The sequence below is a fragment of the Pan troglodytes genome, chromosome 5, assembly GCF_028858775.2.
Source record: "Pan troglodytes isolate AG18354 chromosome 5, NHGRI_mPanTro3-v2.0_pri, whole genome shotgun sequence".
Classification (NCBI taxonomy): Eukaryota; Metazoa; Chordata; class Mammalia; order Primates; family Hominidae; genus Pan; species Pan troglodytes.
This window is the reverse complement of record NC_072403.2, coordinates 101,637,110-101,660,644: the sequence shown is the minus strand read 5'-3', so window position 1 is coordinate 101,660,644 and position 23,535 is coordinate 101,637,110. Positions and strand designations below refer to the sequence as shown.

The window sequence follows — 23,535 nt, the reverse complement described above, 5'->3', positions numbered from 1 at the left end:
CGCCTCAGCCTCCCAAAGTGCTGGGATTACAGGCATGAGCTACCGTGCCTGGCCTTAAAAAGGACTTTCAAAAATCAACCATAATGAAAGAGGTAACAATCACAAAACTTTTTGCCCCAAATAGCACATCAATTATATAGAAACATATAAATTAGGCTGGGCTCAGTCTCTCACACCTGTAATCCCGCCACTTTGGGAGGCCGAGGCAGGAGAATTGCTTGTGCCCAGGAGTTGAGACCAGCCTGGGCAACATTGCAAGGCCACGTCTCTAGCAAAAAATAAAAAATTAGCCAGGTGTGGTTGTATGTGCTTGTGGTGCCAGCTACTGGGGAGGCTGAGGCAGAGGATTGCTTGATCCCAGGAGGTTGAGGCTGCAGTAAGCCATGATTGTGCCACTGTACTCCAGGCTGGGCAACATAGTGAGACACTGTCTAAAAACATAAAAAATAATTTTTTATAAAAGAAATATAGAAACCAAGGAAGAATGACCAAGATTCTCTTGGGCCACTGTCTTTCAGCGATAATAGTGACAAAAATATATTAAAGAATTGGATAATAAAAGATTGATGAATTTTTTATCCTACAAAGAATATATATTCTTGCAAATGTCTCTGGGACTATTTTTACAATTCCCAATAAGAAAACCTGAACAAAATTCTATACTCTGATTAAAACAAGTGGAAACTAACTCCAGAAATTTTACAAATTCCATGTGGCTGTCTCTGTTGTTTCTCTTTTTTTTTTCCTCTCCCAGATATATTTTTACACCATTAACCTTGGCATTTATATCTCACAGCTGAAGCAAACATTGGTAAAGTTTCATTTATTTATGTTTAATACTTCTTTATGTAGGTGGAAGATACATTTCAGAAGGGTCAAGAAAAAGACAAAGAGGATCCTGATTCAAAATCTGATATTAAGGGCGAGGATAATGCCATTGAGATGTCGGAAGATTTTGATGGGAAAATGCATGATGGGGAGCTTGAAGAACAAGGTTTCAGATTATCTGTCACTTCATTCTTGTTTCTGAAAGCATAAATATTTTATCCAGGAAATTACATGTTCCTAATAAGGAACCTAATATAATCTTTTGAAACAAGTTGGTTACTGTGCTTAAGTGCAAATGAAAACCTCAGCAGCTGCATGTGCTATCACCACCTCCACTGAGGCAGAAGTCCCTGGTGTCTCATAGATTCTTCTCACATTGATGTTTTAGCTGCCTCGTGTGCTAGATGCAGTGGCTCAGTAGTGCCCTTCAGGGAAGCCTGAAAGGAGATGATCCCTAATGGAAAAGGGCTTTCAACAAAAGGCAAATTGTTCTGTAGTGTTTAAAATACCTTTTATTCCTAATTAGAAAAATAGTAGGTGTTTGTTGTAGATGATTTGGAACAAACATGTAGAAAAGAAATAGATCCCCCCTCAGGCCTACCAGCCATAGCACTTAATAAATAGTGGTATATTTCTTTCCATTTATTGCATATATACACACACAGAAACCATATACCGTTCTGTAGTCTGCTTTTTTCTTTCTTTCTTTTTTTTTTTTAAGACGGAGTCTCGCTCTGTCCCCCAGACTAGAGTACAGTGGTGCAATCTCGGCTCACTGCAAGCTCCACCTCTCGGGTTCACGCCATTCTCCTGCCTCAGCATCCTGAGTAGCTGGGACTACAGGCGCCTGCCACCACATCCAGCTGATTCTTTTTTTTTGTATTTTTAGTAGAGACAGGGTTTCACCATGTTAGCCAGGATGGTCTCAATCTCCTGACATCATGATCCGCCCACCTCAGCCTCCCAAAGTGCTGGGATTACAGGCGTGAGCCACCGCGCTGGGCCTGCTTTTTTCATTTAACATCTTATGAACATTCTCCCTGTCATTAAAAATTATTTGAGAATTTGATTTTTTAAAGTACATCATCATCTGTCATATGTTTGTACCATAATTCAGCCCTTGCCCCAAATTTCTGTCCAATTGGAGATAACTGTATCTTACTCTAAAATGAATATCTTGCAGAAATGAAAGTTGACCTTAGTGGCAGTTGGCCTAAGGCACATAGGATATGACCTTTTGCAAAGTATACCCTGTGCAAAGACAAATGAAGACAGTTCTGATTGAGACCTGATTTTAGGTGTTGGAAAAAATCATAGCAGTATATTGAAGATGGGGAGGACCCATGGAAACCACCTAGTCCAACCCCATCATTTCAGACATAAAACTCAGGTTGCTGAGTCCCATAATGGCCATTCCCCCAGCACCAAAACCAGACATCCTCATAGGTATTTCCTTACTCTTTTTACCATATGTTCACACATTATAGACTTCCTTGTACCTCTACTTTGCAAAACACAGTAAGACTATGTCAGTAGATCTAAAGGCATCTGCCTGTAGGGTGTGTTCTGTAGAAAAAGGCAATAAATCTCAGGTGGGGCCCTTGCTAGGGAAGCGGGTCCACACCTCTCTTAAATACACAGGACTGGGTCAGTTTGGAGATCTGCCTAAGCTCAGTGCCTTCCCTTTCAGAAGAGGATGATGAGAAATCAGATAGTGAGGGCGGAGACCTGGATAAACACATGGGCGATCTCAATGGTGAGGAAGCTGACAAACTAGATGAGAGGCTTTGGGGTGATGACGATGAGGAGGAAGATGAGGAGGAAGAAGACAATAAAACTGAAGAAACAGGACCAGGAATGGATGAGGTAATTCAAAGATTTCCCCCCTCCCAAACAAGCTGAGAGGAGGTAATCTGCCCACAACCTACCATTCTCTGTCATTTACTTCTCTTCTTTTTCTGTATTTGTTTTGTTCTCTTTTTTCTATTCCTCTTTTTCTTTTTTCTATCCTATCTTATTGATTACATTCAGAGCTAAGAGTAGCTTGACCTGAGTCATCCCATGTGTTATGAAGGAGGATGAACAAGACCCTGTGCAGATGTTCTAAGCTGATTCTCCTATAGGCCACTGAATTTTTCCAGCTCCCAGCTTGGGAGAACTCCAGGGCTGAGTGTAACACTGCAACAGCCCAGGGTGATGCAATGAATTATCAAACTCACCCCACCATTCACACACTTAATAATATTGCTGCTGTCATGGAGACCTGCACTGTTTTCTCTAGGTCATGGATGGCACTTTATCAGCCATCCATGGGATAGGTCCAATAGGCAGAAATTATGCATGTCTAAAAGTCAACCCATGCAGAAGCAGTTTCTTGGATTGAGTGTGATGATTGTTTTTTCTTCCTCTGACATTTAGGAAGATTCTGAACTTGTTGCTAAAGATGACAATTTGGATAGTGGCAATTCAAACAAAGATAAAAGCCAGCAAGATAAGAAGGAAGAAAAGGAAGAAGCAGAAGCTGATGATGGTGGACAAGGTGAAGACAAAATTAATGAACAAATAGATGAGGTAATGAAGATTTGAAACTGATGCGCTCTCTTGACTCAAGGCCAGAGCTCTTGAACTGTATAGTTCTCAAGGTGTCTCAAGATACTTTTTCCCCTGTTCATTGACTGCTCTCCCATTACCTCATAAAAGAATATGCAACAGAGGCTCTTAACAGGACATAAAATATATAACTGTTGGTTCCTGACAGGGTAGTCCACATGTTGTCTGGGCTCATGCTATAGATCAGAAGCTAAAACCTGTGATCCCTTCTTTATTTCTTCTTGTAAGTTTCTTCGAGATTAAGTAACATAGCACCACTTGTCCTTGGATAACCTGCACAGAAAGTGAAATCTGAGATTCCAACATGAAAGGTCTAAAAATAAAATACTAATGTGTGCAGATAATTTTAGGGAATAGATATTGTATTCTCTCACAGTGTAAATACTTAGAGCTGATTTTATGGGAATTCTACTTTTTAAAAAAATATTTGTATTTTTATTTTATCCCTGTTGTCTCCATTGTCCCAAAGAGGGAATATGATGAAAATGAGGTGGACCCTTACCATGGCAATCAGGAAAAGGTGCCAGAACCCGAGGCTTTGGACCTTCCAGATGACTTGAACCTCGACAGTGAAGACAAGAATGGTGGTGAGGACACCGACAATGAAGAAGGAGAAGGTGCGTCTTTCAGAAACAAAGAGACCGGTTAGAACTCACATTAGTGAACAGTAATTGATTTCTCTTTTGAAAGCTAGCTCAGTGTCATGGCCAGGTGATAAATCACGTTTGGTAGGCTCAATCCCAGTCTGAGAAAATGGTTTGCCTTTCCTTTGTAGTATTTCTCATGTGATTATCCCTACAGCTCATCAACCAGCAGGTATTTCTCAAACTACTGTCATGTCCTATTCTCGCTTTTGGCACTGCTATGCCCTGGTGGTGCTTCACACACAGCACTGTCTCTTCACAGCCATTACTGTGTATCCCATCTCATGGGATGGTGTAAACGCTGTGCAGTCTGGGTATACCAAGCTGTCGTGGAGTCCAGTTATAGCTTTTTTAGGGAAATGATGGTTTCAGTTATTGATTGTCACGTGTAGTGAGGAATGAGACTAAATAATCCCAAGAGAAATCACATGGCATATGACAGTATTTCGTGCCTTTGTTGTCCATTTTTCAACCCTAGTGAGTCCTTTAGGGAGTGTTATCTGGTATTAGTTGAAAGCATTGTGTTGGAGGTGCCCCTGTAACAGAGGGCCCCATTCCTGCTGCTGCTTAATCAGACAGAAAGATGTGAGCTGGCCTCGCTGATAAATGAGTCAGTTACATAGTTATAAAATCTGTTTTTAAAAATGTATATGTATATTTTTATAATGCTGTATTAGAACAAAAATAGCAAGTTACAAAGGAATAAATAAGAGGTGCCATTTATGTAAAAATTAATTTTGGAATCTAGTTGCAAACAAAATCAATTACCAAGAAAGCATAAAATTAAGAAAATTAAAATCCACTGAGAATGTAATACGCTGTCTGCTTTTAAATAGCCAGACTCGTTTTGTAACTAAGGAACAATTATTTAAAATTGTTTGCTAATTAAATAATAGATAATGGAAAAAAAAAACCAATAGGCTGGTCGCAGAGGCTTATGTCTGTAATCCCAACACTTTGGGAAGCCAAGGTGGGAGAATCACTTGAGCTCAGAGTTTGAGACCAGCCTGAACAACATAGTGAGACCCTGTCTCTACCAAAGAAAAAAAAATTAGTTGGGCATTATGGCACACACCTGTAGTCCCAGCTCCTCAGGAGCTGAGGCGAGAGACTTGCTTGAGCTCAGGAGGTTGAGGCTGCAGTAGGCCATGATCTCGCCACTGCACTCCAGCTTGGGTGACAGAACGAGACTCTGTCTCTAAAAAATTAAAAAATTAGCCAGGTGCGGTGGTTCATGTCTATAATCCCAGCACTTTGGGAGGCTGAGGCGGGCGGATCACCTGAGGTCGGGAGTTCAAGACTAGCCTGACCAACACGGAGAAACCCCGTCTCTACTAAAAATACAAAATTAGCTGGGTGTGGTGGCATATGCCTGTAATCCTGGCTACTTGGGAGGCTGAAGCAGGAGAATCGCTTGAACCCGGGAGGCAGAGGTTGCAGTGAGCCAAGATGGCACCGCTGCATGCCAGCCTGGGCAACAAGAGCGAGACTCCATCTCAAAAAAATAAAAAAATAAATAATAAGAGTTATTTTAAGAATTTGCTAATAACTGATTTTTGAAGTGTCCAAAGTATAGAAAATCTCTTTTGATAAAATTTTTTCAAAATAAGAGTGTTTCTATTTCAGTGTGAGTTGTATTTTCTGTATATGATCATGACATCCACCAGTTATTCACAATGATAATTGAGCATTAAGCTGCCATTTCCATTGGCCTAAAATTTTCCTATTGTGTTTTTTTGTTTGTTTGTTTGTTTATGGGGGTTTTTTTGGGTGGATTAGCTATTATTTTTTCATGAAATGTGCCATTAAAACAACTGTATGTATGAGTATGGTTTAAAACAAGGGTGGGAAAACATTTTCTATAAATTGTCAGATATTAAATATATTTGGCTTTGCAGACCATAAGCTCTCCATTGCAAACACTCAGTTCTGCTGTTGTAGAGTGAAAGCAGCCATAGGCAGTACAAAACGGATGGGGTAAACACAGAATATATGTTGCTGTGTTCCAGTAAAAACTTTACTTGTTTTTGGAGACAGGGTCTTGCCCTCTCACCCAGACCGGAGTACTGGGGCATGATCATAGTTCACTGTAGCCTTGACCTCCTGGGCTCAAGTGATCCTCCTGCCTCGGCCTGCTGAGTAGCTGAGACCATAGGTGTATGCCGCCTTGCATGGCTAATTTTTTATTTTTTGTAAAAGATGGGGTCTCACTATGATGCATGCCCAGGCTGGTCTTGAACTCAAGTGATCCTTCTGTCTCAGCCTCCCAAAGTGTTGGGATGATAGGCATGTGCCATAGTGCCCAGCCAGTAGAACTTTCTTCATAGAAACATGTAGAGGCCAGATTTGGCCTGTGGGTCACAATTTGCCACTCGCTGGTTTAGAGAATTGTAATAAGACAAAACTTGCATAACTAGCTCCCAGCTTAAGAAATCATGTACGTTTCAAAAATTCTGCACTCCTCCTTTTTGTTGTATCTATACAGAAGAGAATCCTTTGGAGATAAAAGAAAAACCAGAAGAAGCAGGTCATGAAGCTGAGGAAAGAGGAGAGACCGAGACTGACCAGAACGAAAGTCAGAGTCCACAGGAGCCTGAGGAAGGCCCCAGTGAAGATGACGAGGCAGAAGGGGAAGAGGAAATGGACACAGGAGCTGATGACCAAGATGGAGATGCTGCTCAGCATCCTGAAGAACACTCTGAGGAGCAGCAGCAGTCTGTGGAGGAAAAAGACAAGGAAGCCGATGAAGAAGGTGGAGAGAATGGCCCTGCTGACCAAGGTTTCCAGCCCCAGGTATCATGAGATGTCTGGCTTTTTATGTTAAAAATAATGAGGAAGAGGAGAAGTCACCTTATTCCCATTAGAATCCCTTTTAGGATACTCCTCCATCAACATGTGGCACTTCCGAGGAGTTCTAGGTTTCTGTTTTAAGACCCTCAGTGAGGAGTGGGGAAGCCTGCTTGTTGCAAGGTCTCCCACCTTATGCTGTTCCCCCAGAGCATTTAATGCTGTGTTTGATTTCTCTGCCGAAGGAGGAAGAAGAACAGGAGGACTCTGATACAGAGGAGCAGGTGCCAGAGGCTTTGGAGAGGAAGGAGCATGCCTCCTGTGGGCAGACTGGTGTGGAGAACATGCAGAACACACAGGCCATGGAGCTGGCTGGGGCCGCACCTGAGAAGGAGCAGGGGAAAGAGGTGATCAGTGGTTTCACTGCAGCCGCCAGCTGCCTCTTAGTAGGGTCTCTTCTCCCTGTCTGACATCACATTCTGTGTAGCATTAGTTGGTTTATGTTTGGGTATTTTGTTGTTTGTTTTGTTGTTGACATCTAACAGACCACATCTCATTCTTTAAGCAACGTGTGACTGAACAGTTATTTTTTAAAGACAGGGATACATTCTGAAAAATGCCTCATTCAGCAATTTCGTCATTGTGCGAACGCCATAGAGTGTACTTACACAAACCTCAATGGTAGAGCCAATTGCCCTTAGGCTGCAAACCTGTACAGTATGTTACTGTACTGAATACTGCAGGCAGTTGTAACACAATGTAAGTATTTGTGAATCTAAACATGGAAAAGATATAGTAAAAACGTGTTATTATCTTACAGGACCACCAGTGCACATGCAGTCTTTCCTTGACTGAAACGTTGTTGTGTGGTACATGACTGATACTTATTTTTATATGCCTCCCAGGACAAACCCCGGAATATCGGCTGTATTTAAGTGGTGTGCATAATAAGAAAAAGTTGTTAGACTGGTAGCTCTAGATGGGAGAATCAGGTTCATGTTGTTTTTCAGAAAGCTCTCCAGGAAGGAAACATGGAATTTAGACTTCAGGCAATGTATACCTTTAACGGTGTTTTGCTTTTCCTTGCTCATCATCAGGTTTCTAAACGTCTAATTTAAAAAGCAGATAACTTTTTCATTCTTTGATCTGGTGGTGATGTGTTCTGATATGGCCACAATTCAGGTTGCTGGGTGCTAGGGAAAGAACATGGGATGTCAACGCAGGACCTGCTGGTTACAGTGGTGATTCTGGACAACTTTAGTCTCTTTGAGTCCTAGTTCTTACTGACAATAACAACCATTTATATTGCTTATACTGTATGACTACCACCACCACAAATATTCATTGAGCACCCATTAGGTGCTAAGCATTTTCAGTACTTCAGAAAGTCCTATGTCCCCATGAGATAGATGATATTGTACTATTTTCTTCATTGTATATTTGAGAAAAATAAGCCTCAGTAAAGTTAAATGACAACCTCAAGTGTACATAGCTGGTTGATGATGAAGCCTGGTTTCTAGTTGAGGTCTGTCCTGTCTTTGGAGTGAGACATAATATTCCTGCAAAGAACTAAGCAGCCTTACAAAGGCCCCTGAGAGGTTAACATAAGGTCTGTACCTAGACACTCCTGTTTCTGCCTGTAGGCCAGGCCTTAGTTACGGTGAGTTCCAGGGCAGGCAGGTAGGCAGGAGTGATTATATGACTGAGAATAAAGGACAGCAGTGAGAGAAGTTGTATTCAATGCAGCACAGTAACCAGGGACTTGTAATAGCTTCTTTCACCTCATTCTTTTGTGGCTTGGATTTCCTAGGAACACGGAAGTGGAGCTGCAGATGCAAACCAGGCAGAAGGCCATGAATCGAATTTCATTGCCCAGTTGGCCTCCCAGAAGCACACCAGGAAAAACACACAGGTTTCTATCACTCCTCAGCTAAACTTAGGTGAAGGCATCATGTAGAAAAAGATGTTCCAAACGTAGTGCTTTAAAAAAAAAAAAAAAAAGCTATACTCCTGGTTTTTTTGTTGTTGTTGCATCAGATATGATAGCAGCCTTGGTGAGCAGACCACGACCATGGGGGTTTACCCAGTGGGATCCCGTCACGGCTTCTTCCCTGCCTGTGTCTCTCCCCGACCCCTGATTCCGGCCACGAAGTCTTAAGAGCCAAGTGCTGTGTGCGGCTGCCCAGCACAAACCGTCTCACTCTTTTCATTGTCCATAGGCTTTTGCTTTTTTAAGAGTAAGTTTTTTTTTAAGTAGGGTATAATTTATGCACGTGATGCAAAATTAGTGCAAAAAACCAATCCCCTAAAAGCCTACATCCCATTTCTGTCCCCAAGGGACCCTCCTCAGAGCAAATTGGTGTTACCAATTCCTTCTTCTTTCAGAGATATTTTCTGCATATATGACATATATGGATGTGTGAAAGTGTGTTTCTTTGCCTTCATTTTAGATATAAAAGTATATCATAGAGATTGTTCTATATAAGTATATAGAGTCCCAGTTCTTTTTAATAGCTGTATTGAATTCCATTCTTGTATGGCTACACCTGATTTACTTATCCTGTCCCCTATAGATGGATATTATGTTTACTTTGAGTCCTTTTGTCATGACAGGCAAGGCTCTGATGAATTTCCTTGTATTTCTCAGAGTTTTAAGAGGAAACCTGGGCAGGCTGACAATGAACGTTCCATGGGTGATCACAATGAGCGTGTGCACAAGAGGCTGAGGACTGTGGATACGGACAGCCATGCCGAGCAGGGGCCAGCTCAGCAGCCCCAGGCCCAGGTGGAGGATGCAGATGCATTCGAGCACATTAAACAAGGCAGTGACGCATACGATGCACAGACCTATGGTACGGTCCTGGGAAAGCTGCTGCCTTTGCCCACTGAGCTCTCTATGAGAGCTTGTGCTATGTGACCTATAATAATGATACGTATTTGTGGGGTACAGTGTGAGGTTTTGATACATGTATACAATGTTTAATGATCAAGTCAAGTCAGCTGTGCCTGGCAGCTGATTGTATACACTTGTATCAGGGGAGAGAGGAAATGGCTTTGTAAACATAAGAAATGTGCAGAAATACAGTTTGTTTTTGGTACAAAGGTATCTGTAACCAAGTGAAGATGGTTAAGATTTCTTGGTTTAGTATAAACCCTTTAAATATCCTTAAATATAATAGTTAAAAATAAGTTGGTCACATCCAAACCCCGATATCAGGGTTTCTTAGGACTGGACATTTCTTTCTTCTTAGTCACCTCTGGATAGGTCCCTGCACTGACAGGTGCTATGAATTTGAAATATGTGTTTTCTCCATAAGTGCAAAAGGGAGGAAAAATGTCTCAGCATGAGGTCATTGGTCAGTCTCCCCTTCTGGTTCTCTTGGTGACTTCAGTTTCATTCCTAATATGTAAACTTATATTGAGAATAATCTACCATTTAGGATGGTACGAAAATGACTGCTCTACATTGGATTACATTTTTCTCTCCTTGATCCCACTTAAAAAAAAAATAGAGCAGTAGCTACCATGTATTGAGCTTTTGCTTTGTGCCAAAAAACTTTTCTGAGCCTTTGCTGCGTGATCATAAACTTCCTCAACTAATCCTATGAGCTAGAGTCTCTCTGTTGTATAGGTAAGTACACTGAGGCCAGGTGGTTTAAGAACTCACTCACGCAAGATCACAATGCTGGGATTCCTATTCGTCTTTCTGTGCCTTGTTTTCTACTACTTTTTATTATTTTTAATTGACCTATAATAATGATATGTATTTGTGGGGTACAGTGTGAGGTTTTGATACATGTATACAATGTTTAATGATCAAGTCAAGATAATTAGCTTATCTACCACCTCAAACATTTATCATTTCTTTGTGTTGGGAACATTCAAATCTGCTCTTCTAGTCATTTGAAAATATATAATAAATTATTGTTAGAGTCACCCTATAGCCCAGTTAAACACCCTATTTTGTCAAATGCTCAGGAGCATTTGACGGTGTACTTTGAGTTCATACTGCAGGGCGGAAGGCAGCCAGTGTCACATGTATAGTTACATTATATCCTCATAATTTCTGTAGGGGGTAGGGAACAGGCAGTTCATTATGTCAATAGGTCAATAGGAAATCTTGGGCACAGACAAGTCTCCAAGCCACATAGCTGGTCAGTGGCACAACTTGCATCACTAGCATTTTGGAAGCTAGAATGACAGAAACCATACCCACTTATTATTATTTTGTTCTGCAGAGACCTAGGATTTTTATGTGTGGGTGCGTGCTTTATTGACAGATGTGGCCAGCAAAGAACAGCAACAGTCTGCAAAAGACTCTGGCAAAGATCAGGAAGAGGAGGAGATAGAGGACACCCTTATGGACACAGAGGAGCAGGAGGAGTTCAAAGCAGCAGACGTGGAGCAGCTGAAGCCAGAGGAAATCAAGTCGGGCACCACAGCACCCTTGGGTGAGTCCTGCTAGTGAACAAACCCTTCCCAGGCTCTCTGACTTGAAGTAGTCAGTTCTCTCTCACTATAATCTAGTCTGGTGTTCAGTTCCATGTCCTAATCCATGGCTTAGATGAATAAATTGCCTATAATAATTTCACATATTTTGTTTGGGACCAGAAAACAAAAATATGGACAGCGGTGGGTGTTGCAGGACACTATCCTTTAAGGAGTCCCCTGAAACTTGAATTTCTGGCAAAATCTCATCAGTTTTTAAAAAATATGTAGAAGAAACCAGAATAATACACTTACTACAGCTATGATGAAAAGGTATAGTATTAGAGAAATGATATTTTCAATTATATAAAAGTATATGCTATTAGCATAAAATGCAGTAAAATATTAAAAGAAATAGAATGAGGAGTTTCCCTTTCATAGCTAACCAAGTTCTATTAATTACTTGGCAAAAAAAATAACTTCATCAGCAATGGAATAAATGCAAATTCAAAAGAACTTGCCAAATTCAGAGGCTTTTTCTTCTGCTTAGTTCCTGTCCTCTCAGGAGCGTTAGAACTGTTAGAACGGTTGACTATCCTATGTGACAAGCCAGGCTTTGCCTCTCACCTCACAAGTTGAAGCAAATTATTGATCTTTTCTTTGCCTCAGTTTCCTCTTCTGTAAAATGGAATTGTGGCTTTTAGTTTTTATTTCTGTCAAAGTTTTACATGCATATAGTTTCAAGAATCATACAGTTTTACAAGGCTTCTTAGGACAACCCAAAATTTCCCCTATTTCCCTTTCCAAGAACATCTGCTTTCAACATCAGGTGAGGAGGAGGGGAGTTTAGAGAGTAAGGGTTGGCAATGAGTGTCTCAGAGAGAAAGAACCTCTGAAATCAACATGTGGAAATGTGTTGGAGAGTGAATGAATGAAGTTTGATTAATTGTCAGGATTAACAGGCAATAGCAAAGGCTTGGTCAGTCATCAGGCTAATATTATAAGTAAAATTATGTCCTTAAATGAAAATAGGCTTTGATGAGATGGAAGTGGAGATCCAAACTGTTAAAACAGAGGAAGACCAAGACCCCAGAACAGACAAAGCCCATAAGGAGACAGAAAATGAGAAACCAGAAAGAAGCCGAGAGTCTACCATTCATACAGCTCATCAATTCCTCATGGACACGATCTTCCAGGTAGTAAAACTCAAAAATTACTGCATTAATATAGTGTTAATAAATTAACAAAATAAAATTTTAAACTGGTTTTAAATCTTTGTCTTTAGAACTTTATGGAACATCTGGTTGTTGAGGGGTTTCATGTTCTTATTCAAAATTTTTAGGAATACTATTGGTATGATAGGTGTTCTTCAAGCACGTGATACTGTTCCAGCAATTAATCACAGGGTCACAGTGCCCTGACCTGTCTGTGATGGTGGGTCTGGTCCTTGGCCTCTGGGACTCACATCCCACTTTTCTAACCATCCTTGTGTAAGGAATCTTCAGGACATCTCAATTAGGTTTGTGATGGTTAAGTAAAAAATCTTTGGCTTAGTGCCTGTATTTATGAAGAGCTATTTAATTAAGTTCTTGAGCTAAGAGTTTGACTTATTTGATTAATCTAATAATTAATCTAACCATCCTTGTGTAAGGAATCTTCAGGACATCACAATTAGGTTTGTGATGGTTAAGTAAAAAATCTTTGGCTTAGTGCCTGTATTTATGAAGAGCTATTTAATTAAGTTCTTGAGCTAAGAGTTTGACTTATTTGATTAATCAGATAACATTTTCATTATTGATGACTTAAGGGTGTTTGGGTTTTGTTTTGCTACAGTGGCTTTATAAATGTTAAAAGTTTTCTTTATCCATATTGTCTCTCTAAGAGGGAAGCAGAATGCTTGTCTGGCATCTTCTCATTGTGCCACTGTATTTGCTGAATTAAGTTTTGAATCTCAGGAGCATTTGACTATGTACTTTGAGTTCATACTGTAGGGTGGAAGACACCCAGTGATACTAAGTTGGTGATTCCAACCTGGGCCACCTCTTATCTATGGCTTTTTCTTTTTAGCCCTTTTTAAAAGATGTCAATGAGCTAAGACAGGAGCTGGAGAGACAGCTGGAAATGTGGCAGCCACGTGAATCTGGAAACCCAGAGGAAGTAAGTCACTGCTCACTGTTTTTTTCGTAAAATATCTCGACTTTTTTTTTGTTTGTTCAACATATAGCAAACTTAATAGGTTCTTAGCAATTACCTTAATAAAAAGGACCAGGCATATGGAGAATATAATTACAATCCTAAAGCCTACAGATCTGTCCATCAGTTTCTGGCTGCTTTGCTGTTAGATCTATAGCTTAATTAAAACAGAAATTGGTGTGCTTAATTCCTTTAATTTCTGTTGCTGGCTCTGTAATGGATGTAATAGTTGTGACAGTGGTTGAAAAACTGGGCAAGAGTCTATGCCGTGCCATCCTGAGAAGAGGCCAGCTAGATCATTGCTGGCTGACTTAACGTGGTAGTGTGGATTAACCAGCAGTTTTATATTTAATGACTTTGCATCTGAAATTTACTGTATTATATACACATTTCACTTTTATATCTATTGTCATAATCACTCCCACCACATATATGTATTCAGTGCTCTGCCATAGTTGGCAGAAAAACCATGGGGCTTTGTGTTGAGTGTGTTGCTGGAGGGATTTGCCCTTAGTATTTTTACTTTTTTTCATTTTTTTGAGATGGAGTCTTGCTCTCTTGCCCCGGCTGGAGTGCAGTGGCGCAATCTCGGCTCACTGCAAGCTCCACCTCCCGGGTTCAAGTGATTCTCGTGCCTCAGCCTCCCAAGTAGCTGGGATTACAGGCACTTGCCACCACGCCTGACTAATTTTTTTGTATTTTAGTAGAGACGGGGTTTCACCATGTTAGCCAGGCTGGTCTCAAACTTCAGGTGATCCACCCGCCTTGGCCTCCCAAAGTGCTGATTACGGGCGTGAACCACCATGTCCTGCCCACTCTTACTTTTGAAACATGACTCTGAGAATCCACCAATAAGTAGCTGGATCTGCTGGTGCCAAAATTACCCATTCACATCTCCCTCCCCATATGAAGGGTACACGTTTTACTCTTTGGAGGTGACATGAGTAAGGCATTGATTTGGTCATGAATTCCAATAATTAACTGCCTTGTTTCATTCTTTCTCACTTAGAAGTGTGGGTTATGAGTTTGGTTGAAGGAGAGACTTTTTTCTTTTCTTCTTTTTTTTTTTTTTGAGACAGAGTTTCGCTCTTGTTGCCCAGGCTGGAGTGGAATGGCATGATCTTGGCTCACCACAACCTCCACCTCCTGGGTTCAAGTGATTCTCCTGCCTCAGCCTCCTGAGTAGCTGGGATTACAGGCATGCAACATCACGCCCAGCTAATTTTGTATTTTTAAGAGAGATGGGGTTTCTCCCTGTCGGTCAGGGTGGTCTCGAACTCCCGGCCTCAGGTGATCCACCCGTCTCAGCCTCCCAAAGTGCTGGGATTATAGGTGTGAGCTACTGCGCCCGGCCAACTTTTTTCTTTCTTTTTTTTTTTTTTTGAGACGGAATCTCGCTCTGTCACCCAGGCTGGAGTGCTGTGGCGCGATCTTGACCCACTGCAACCTCCGCCCTCCTGGGTTCAAGCGATTCTCCTGCCTCAGCCTCCTGAGTAGCTGGGATTACAGGTGCCTGCCCCCATGCCCAGCTAATTTTCTGTATTTTTTTTTTTTTCTGTAGAGACAGGGTTTTACCATGTCGGCCAGGCTGGTCTCGAACTCCTGGTCTCAAGTGATCCACCCGCTTCGGCCTCCCAAAGTGCTGGGATTACCAGGCATTAGCCACCACCCCCAGCTGGAAGGAGAGACATTTTTAATCAAGTAAATTACATGGTAGCTTGCTGGGAGAAGATTTAAAGTGCTTCTGTTGAGAAAGTTCATGCAGGTCATTTTCTACCACTTTGCTTAAAGCCTGCATCTTGCTAGAAGACTTGGTTGGCTCTGACATTCTGAGGGTAACTTACATTTTGTTGTTGTCACAGGAGAAGGTTGCAGCTGAGATGTGGCAGAGTTACCTGATCTTAACAGCGCCTCTTTCACAACGGTTATGTGAAGAGCTTCGTCTCATATTAGAGCCTACCCAGGCAGCCAAGCTGAAGTAAGTCTTCCCCTCTGGAAGGCCTCACAGTGCCCTGAGAAGACGGCAGCTTCATTGATTCTGTTGAACGCGGCACCTAACCATTTATAGTGCCAGCTTCTAGGTTTCCGCTTGTGCCGTACAGGCACCAGTATGCTGTTCCTTACCCTGTTTTCCTATTATTGTCTCTGCACAAAAGTTTCTGGGTGTCTGTATTGATCACCTTGTTACATGTTGAGCTATTCACTTGCTATAGGTGTTACTCACCTAGATCTTTTCAAAGATGTCCAAAATCATTCCTATTTAGTGCATTTTTTCCTAATTTTTAAAAATGTGTCTGGAAGGACCTAATTATTATTGCCACATACACGTCCAGTTTTTCTGGCCAGAGGTCAAGAAGGTCCTTAGTCGTCAATTGACAGAAACACTTCATTGTGCCAGGTTCCTAGTTACTTGCTATTGGTTTTAAGGTATTATTGTGATTTTTGTCCTTAATAAAAATTCTCAGGAATTAAAAGTTGTTAACTAATTTTTGCCCCCGTTTGAATAAATAGAGGAGACTATCGAACTGGGAAACGACTAAACATACGGAAAGTCATTCCATACATTGCTAGTCAATTTCGGAAAGACAAGATTTGGCTTCGAAGGACCAAGCCCAGTAAACGCCAGTATCAGATTTGTTTGGCTATCGATGACTCTTCTAGTATGGTAGACAATCATACCAAGCAGGTAAGGAAGAGAAATGCAGTGGCAGTTTGATAGGAAATTAACATCAAGCTATGTTCCATGGGCCACCAAAATGCTTTAAATATGATATGGCTAATGCTTTAAATATGATATGGCTAAAACATTTTGAAATACCTGTTAGGCCTGTTTTGCGAATGTGATAACCATCTTTGATAAGACCTAAGATTTAAAGAGTTCAAAAGGGCAATTTTAGGATGTCTCAGATGTGTTAGTTTCTTACTGTTGTAGGTCTTTTACATTGTTTTGTTTCTTGACCCTGCTGTTTGTTCTTAACTGTCTAGTTGCAGAATAAGTAAATCTGATAGTGCTTGTTTTGCAGAAAATGCAACAGTGTACTGTTAAAAAAAAATCAAAGTTTTCAGATATTACTGCATAGTCTTAGATAGTTTAGGTAGGTATCTAGGATACATTTCTTTTATATCTGAAATTATCCAGAGTTATTGTTCTATCAGTGCTAATATTAAGTTTAGGAGCCTGAATAGAATTACTTATACCACCATTACAGATGCCAAAGAGTGTTTGTTTTGGGCAGTGATGCTGTTATACAGCATGGGCTAATAAGCAACCTAAAATTTGTATGTTCTGCTGGAAAAAGTTAGTGTAGCCTCTGAACCTGGGTTCATATCCCAGCTCCATTTATTAACACATGACTTTGGGCAACTTATTTCTTAGTTATCAGTTTCACCTTCTGAAAAGTGAGGAATATATATATTTACAAGCACACATAGAATAGTAATAACCTCATACTTGCAGAATTGTTATGAAGATTAAATGAAATAATAGATGTAGAACACTCAGTTTGCTGCTGCTTTTGTCATATTGCAAATGGTAATGAAATTTTCTGATATAGTTCTACAGTTTGATCTGACTACATATATATGAATGGATTTTAAATTGGTTTTTAAAATTTTTTACCTACAAGAGGTTACTCTTCATGTAGGTCCAAAAAAGAAGAAAGAAAAATTCATGGACCATATTCCTCAAGGTCACTTTCTTTTTTTTTTTTTTTTTTTTTTTAAAGACAGGGTCTTGCTCTGTTGCTTAGGCTGGAGTGCAGTGGCATGATCATAGCTCACTGTGGCCTCAACCTTCTGGGCTTAAGCAGTACAGTCCTCCCACTTCAGCCTCCTGAGTAGCTGGGACCATAGGTGTGTGTCAACATGCCCGGCTAAATTGTGTGTGTTTTTTTTTTTTTTTTTTTTTTTTGAAGACAGGGTTACAGGGTTTCACTCTGTTGCCCAGGTGGCTCACTGTAGCCTCAACTTTCCTGGGCTCAGGTGATCCTCCTACCTCAGCCTCCCAAGTAGCTGGGACCACAGATGTGGGGGGTCTTGCTGTGTTGCCTGGGCTACTCTTGAATTCCTGGACTCAAGTGATCCTCCCTCCTTGGCCTCCCAAAGTGCTGGGATTACAGGTGTGAGCTACCACGCCTGGCCCTCAAGGTCACTTTTTATTCGATGTCTACAGCAGACCATTCCTATCAGTGTAATGGATTCTAGGTTTCAACATTTGTGGTACCAGGCCACCAAAGCCTTCGGGTTTGTTGTGACTATAGTAGCCTTACTGATGTTATTCCTCTACTTGCCGAACAAAAAAATGTTTTCTTTGGGAATCTTGATGCAAAAAATAGTTGAGAGGCTCTGGTTTAGAGGATATTCTGATTCCTAAAATCATTAACTTTCTAATTCACAGCTTGCATTTGAATCTTTGGCTGTGATTGGAAATGCTCTAACCCTCCTGGAAGTGGGTCAGATTGCAGTGTGTAGGTAAGGTTGCTTTGTAATTCCTTTATGAAAACTTTTCACAACCTGTTTGGTTATTTTGATCACACAGCCAAAAAATAACTCCTGTTGTATTTGGTTTTCCTCCCCCAAGTTTTGGAGAATCTGTAAAGCTGTTACACCCATTTCATGAGCAGTTCAGTGATTACTCTGGGTCCCAGATTCTACGTCTCTGCAAATTCCAACAAAAGAAAACCAAGATTGCTCAGGTAAGAGGATGAAATAAAATGTCTTCTGCACAGTTATTTTGAAACTGGTGTAGGCTGGAGGGAGAACATTTTTATTTTTGAGACAGGACCTTGTTCTGTCACCCAGGCTAGAGTACAATGGCGCCATCATAGCTCACTATAGCTTCGAACTCCCGGGCTCAAGCAGTCCTCCTGCCTCAGCCTCCCTAGTAGCTAGGACTACAGGCGCATGCTACCATGTCTGGCTAATTTTTATTTTTTGTAGGGACAGGGTCTCACTTTGTTGCCCAGGCTGGTCTAAAATTCCTGGGTTCAAGTGATCCTCCCTTCTTGGCCTCCCAGAGTGTTGGGATTACCACCATGCTGGGCTGAGAACCACCCTCCACCGCATACAGTATTAGGACAGGGATAGTCCCAAACCTCAGCCTGTGTACCACTGGAATAGAAGCTTCCTTAGCATCCATTATAAAACAAGGTGTGACTTCTTTTTCTCAGTTCCTCAAGGATCACTTGACTTTGCATCATTGGTTTTCTAGCGCCCTACTTTTTTTTCTGAGTAGTTTGGAACATTCTGCAAAAACAAACCCATCTCCCATACCCCTATCAGCTGGGCCAAGATCTATTTTTCTCCCTCATTAAGCTTAGAGAAGAAATGATACGAAGTAAAGCCAGTGACTTACTTAAGAGAACAAAAGTTCAAAACAGAGCATGGGATGATATTTCTCCTGGGTCCTGCTCTGATTCAATTTGCTTTTTCTAGGCTGCCCTGGACATTTTGTACTTTCTTGCCTTCTCTTTTGCTCAGTTGTTTTCTGTTCTTGAAAGAAGACAGCTGTTTGGTTTATTTGAGGGAGTTATTGATTTCTTATGCCCCAGGGAAGCACTTCTTTTCCTTTGGGGTATCTTCCAGAACTCTAGTGGGTTATATGTTAGAGAAACGTCTCCCCTGTGCTTGAGAATGCCTGTATCATCTAGGCATGGTGGCTCACACTTGTAATCCCAGCACTTTGGGAGGTTGAGGTGCGAGGACCGCTTGAGGCCAGGGGTTCAAAACCAGCCTTGTCAACATAGTGAGACCTCATTTCTACAAAAGACAAAAATAATTATCCAGGTATGGTGGCACATACCTGTAGTGCTAGTTACTTGGCGGCAGGCTGAGGCAGAGCCCAGGAATCGAGGCTGCAGTGAGATGAGATCGTGCCACTACACTCCAGCCTGGGTGACACAGTGAGACCCTCTCTCAAAAAATAATAATTAAAAAAAAAACAGAATGTCTGTATCCAAGGATCCTCCTTTTTTAACTACATACGGCCAGAAGGGACAGTTAGTTGATGGTCTATAAACCTGAGGTGGTTATCTGATAATCACTTCAATGTCAGAAATACTATCAGTCTCTTTGACAATGAGAAGAGCATTCACATAGTTTTCTAATTGTCTATTCCGGGTTCCGGTTTAGTTTCTAGAGTCTGTTGCCAACATGTTTGCAGCCGCTCAGCAGCTCTCGCAGAACATCAGTTCAGGTGAGCTGCATGCCTTCCTCTTCGTTAACAAAATGCTTTCTTGTACTCTATATTCCCAAGCTGCTTGCTTCAGCTCAGTGTCCCCGTCACTGTGTTTTAACAGGTATGCTCCACAGGAAAAGACATAAATTGATGGAGCTGATTTTTACTTATTTATTCATTCATTCAGAGATTTTTGTGGAACTTGTACTCATGAGGCTTATAATCAATGGGGGATCTAGACACTAACTAGTATATACTTACTTGAGTTCAGATTTGTAAGAGAAAGGAGCAAGGTGTGTGTGGAATTAAATATAAAGGCTACAGTTAACCCTTGAATACCACAGGTTTGTCTGTACAGATCAGGTCTACTTACACATGGAGTTTTTCCAACCAAAAGTGGATTGAAAATTCAGCATTTGAGGGATGCAAAACCCGAGTGTATGGAGGGCCAACTTTTCATGTATGCGGGTTCTCCAGGGCCATCTCTGGACTTGAATATGTGTGTATTCTGGTATACTGGGGGTGAGGGGGTGTGTGTCCTGAAACCAGCCCCCTTCGAGTACTGTATTCTCTAATATTTTAATAACAGAGGAAAGTAGAGAAGGACATAATATAAAAACCAGCTAATCCAACCACATTTACTTTGGGGGCTTGAAACATGCCAATTATTTAGTTCTTTCCAAAAATCTCTCACTGTTCTCAGTGTATCATGCAGAAGCTTCAGATTTTGATGGAAGCAAGTTATTCACACCTGTCAACATTTGCTAAAACAGCCCACCCTCAACTCATGTACTATATAATCTTTAGCTGGAAACACTATGTAGCAAAAATTTTAAAACATTTTATTCAGTGTTGAGTGTTTCCTTTCTATTTGTTTTTGTTTACACAAGTCAAATTTCAAGGGCAAAAAAATATAGAAATTAGGTACAAGGAATTAACAGAAATCTAAAGATGATTATAGTAACGACTGAAATTTGGAAGACACAGTTCCAGATTTCTGATTTGGCCACTTTCTTCTAATGCCTTTCTCAGTACTATCATTTTTAAAGTTTATAGCCATAAACTAGTGTTTTAATTCTCATGTACAGTATGTTGCTCTACAATTTGAAGTTGAGCAGAACTTAACATTTCCTGAAGCATTATTGAGAAATTCTTCTATACTGACAGAAGCTTACTTAGTATCCCTTATTATGCCTTGTCTCTGACTCAAGCATTCTAAGGGATAGATCTCATCAGATGTCCCTTAGGTTTGTGCCCAGAATTCATCAGCTTTAGAGGTCTGTTTAGCTTTAATAGTACAGAGAAAGCCTACACTAATTTGTCCTACTTTGGGTAGTTGTGAGTTATTAAAAATGGCTGTTCATTTTATTCCCTTGCTTCCTCTTATATGGTCTACAGAAACTGCACAACTCCTCCTGGTAGTCTCTGATGGGCGAGGCCTTTTCCTTGAGGGCAAAGAAAGAGTCCTGGCAGCAGTTCAGGCTGCCCGGAATGCAAATATCTTTGTCATCTTTGTTGTATTGGACAATCCCAGTTCACGGGTGAGTGACTACTAAAAGCCACCTTTTCTGGAGATAAAGTGGGGATTCCCTTCAACCTGTTCAATCTGAAATATGGCCTGGATCACTCAGTCATACTGAGAACTCCCAGCATTCACAGTATTCTGTCAAGTACCATTGTAGGCACTTGTAAGTATTTTCTCTATTAATCTTTGCAATAAGCCAGTGAGGTAGGGATCATTATTCCCACTTTACACTGAAGGAACTGAAACACATAGAGGTTATAGGTAATGAGTGGGAGAGCCAAGATTCAGAATGACCATCCTCTGTGGGTCATCATTTCCCTCTGTGCAAAGTCAGTGCAGGTATTGCAGACTTGATACTGACCACTTTGAAATGGAGATTAGGTGTTGCCACACTTAACTTATGTCTCGGTAGCTCCTCACAGCAAGAAGCATCAATCATCTTAGTGAAATATGCCTACAGGGCAGTTCTGTTCCAGGGAAGCATTGTCTCTGTGGGTCACATTAAGGCCTTGATAGGAAGGTAAAGATTTAGTGTGAATGATTCCAAGTGGATGATGGGGAGACACCACTGTAGGGAAAGCAGATTTTCCTGTCTATCCCTTTTCCTTTTTTTCAGTGTCCATCCTCCTGGAAGGGGCACTCAGAAAGACATCTACCTCCTTCTTAGTAGAGTTCTGAAAATTCTCTTTTACTTAGTAATAAAAGGTAGGTTCATATGCAGGAATAAGACACAGGAGATGTAAAAGTTAGCAAAAGAGATCACAGAAGAGCTAGCTAAGGATGCTGGTTTAATCTCTGCCTCCCCATTTCAAAATGTCTTTTGTTGACAGGATTCTATCTTGGACATTAAAGTACCTATATTTAAAGGACCTGGAGAGATGCCTGAAATCCGATCCTACATGGAAGAGTTCCCATTCCCATACTATATCATTCTTCGAGATGTAAACGCACTTCCTGAGACACTCAGCGATGCCCTCAGACAGTGGTTTGAGTTGGTGACAGCCTCTGACCACCCATAGAACAGAAAGAGTCCAAAGTGAGACTTAACTGTGGTCAGAAGGTCACATTGCTTACCCAGGTGCTCCCTTTTGGACAACTACAAAAAATTTTATTGTAATATTTTTATTTTACAACGTGATCTTACAGCCTACAGAATGCTCTCTGGCTCCCGGCTTTGCCTGGGCTGAGGTTTTTATACCAAACCTGGAAGCAGCAGCAGGTGCCTGAACTTGTAACTAGAGAAGAGTTATCCTTCTTCCCTCCCTTGGAAGCCCTGGCCTGGGAGGAGGTCATACCCCACCGTTGGAGCCCAGCTGCCTGTTTTCTTTTGCAGGGGATCTGGGCACCTGTGCCTTGAGGAGATGCTGCCAGGAGCATGGGACTCTGACAGTCCTTTGTATAAAGGACTAAAGGGAGCTGCCCTTTTGACCCTGTTCTAAGCTCTGCCTTGCCAAGCCCACAGTGTGTACCCAAAAGCTGTCAAGTGGCCAAGACAGCTCCAGTTTCTGGAGAGTATGAGGGTGTGTTTTCTTATTGTGAAAGGAACTACCTTCTCTTAGAGGGTAGGAAGAATGTGGTGTGTGTGTGTTCTCATAAAGCAACTGGACATTATAGGCGCCCAGGTCATCTATAAAAATGATCCTTGGGCTGTGTAAAAATGAAGTGGCTTTTCAGTATCCTCTTTCACACTTGCTGCTTCGGGAGACTATGCAATGATGGGAAGGTGATTGCCCCTTTATTTCATTCAGTGCCATGGTCCCTGTTGTTGTAGTAATTTATTTGTTTAGTTCATTTTTTTTTTTCTTAACAGTTAAGGGGAAGAGTGATTCCTCACACTGCTTTCAAGCTGGACTGAGCCAGTCTCATTCTGGGAAAGAAACGCTGTGTCCAGAACTCAGCAGCTCCATCTATTTTTTCCAGTCAAAAGAAACTGATTTTTAGGCAGTTTTTACTTGGCCAGAAAGCAGTGCTGAATACTTGAAACTGTGTGCTCTGTTCTACTTAATGTTCTGTCAGAATGTTCTTTTGTAAGCAGTATGTCATGATGTAATCATCTATCTCCTTGTCTGTTTCCAAGTTACACTGTGAAGTCTGCCACCCTTTTGAGGTGGTCATCAAAGACACAGATTCCTTGTTTAACCAAGTGTCCCAAAGCATGTACCTGAAGTTATATCATTTTTTTATTCTAAAAAGCTATGCAGCTTATATTCTGAAAACTATTAAAACATATACCACTGTTGATGTAATTTGTGACTATTCTTAATGGAAGATGACAGGATTGTAAAAGGTATGCTAGGGGACTGATCTTCTCTGCTGGATCAGTCAGCTGTTACTAGTTGATGCTG

General features: G+C 41.2%; 1 protein-coding gene and 1 long non-coding RNA gene across 9 annotated transcripts in view; one reads left to right on the top strand and one right to left on the bottom strand.

The window, feature by feature from the left end:
* MDN1 (midasin AAA ATPase 1) overlaps positions 1-23,436 on the top strand; it is a 188,657-nt gene extending 165,221 nt beyond the window's left edge. For 5 of the 8 annotated variants that reach the window (XM_054686835.2, XM_016955994.4, XM_063812548.1 and 2 more), the window contains 18 exons: positions 853-994; positions 2,519-2,694; positions 3,247-3,399; positions 3,908-4,055; positions 6,568-6,875; positions 7,115-7,276; positions 8,680-8,781; positions 9,517-9,721; positions 11,150-11,320; positions 12,330-12,493; positions 13,365-13,454; positions 15,353-15,468; positions 16,002-16,176; positions 17,887-17,960; positions 18,070-18,184; positions 19,620-19,683; positions 21,064-21,206; positions 22,021-23,436. In XM_054686835.2, the coding sequence (XP_054542810.1) occupies positions 853-994; positions 2,519-2,694; positions 3,247-3,399; positions 3,908-4,055; positions 6,568-6,875; positions 7,115-7,276; positions 8,680-8,781; positions 9,517-9,721; positions 11,150-11,320; positions 12,330-12,493; positions 13,365-13,454; positions 15,353-15,468; positions 16,002-16,176; positions 17,887-17,960; positions 18,070-18,184; positions 19,620-19,683; positions 21,064-21,206; positions 22,021-22,209 (2,697 nt within the window). In that variant the 3' untranslated portion in view covers positions 22,210-23,436. Of the gene's footprint in view, positions 1-852; positions 995-2,518; positions 2,695-3,246; positions 3,400-3,907; positions 4,056-6,567; positions 6,876-7,114; positions 7,277-8,679; positions 8,782-9,516; positions 9,722-11,149; positions 11,321-12,329; positions 12,494-13,364; positions 13,455-15,352; positions 15,469-16,001; positions 16,177-17,886; positions 17,961-18,069; positions 18,185-19,619; positions 19,684-21,063; positions 21,354-21,806; positions 21,896-22,020 lie in introns of all 8 variants that reach the window. The other 3 variants (XM_063812547.1, XR_010157740.1, XR_001718579.4) reach the window with 3 other exon arrangements.
* The window catches only part of LOC134810212 (uncharacterized), a 68,417-nt gene that overhangs the window by 40,110 nt on the left and 4,772 nt on the right, over positions 1-23,535 (bottom strand). The window lies entirely within an intron of this gene.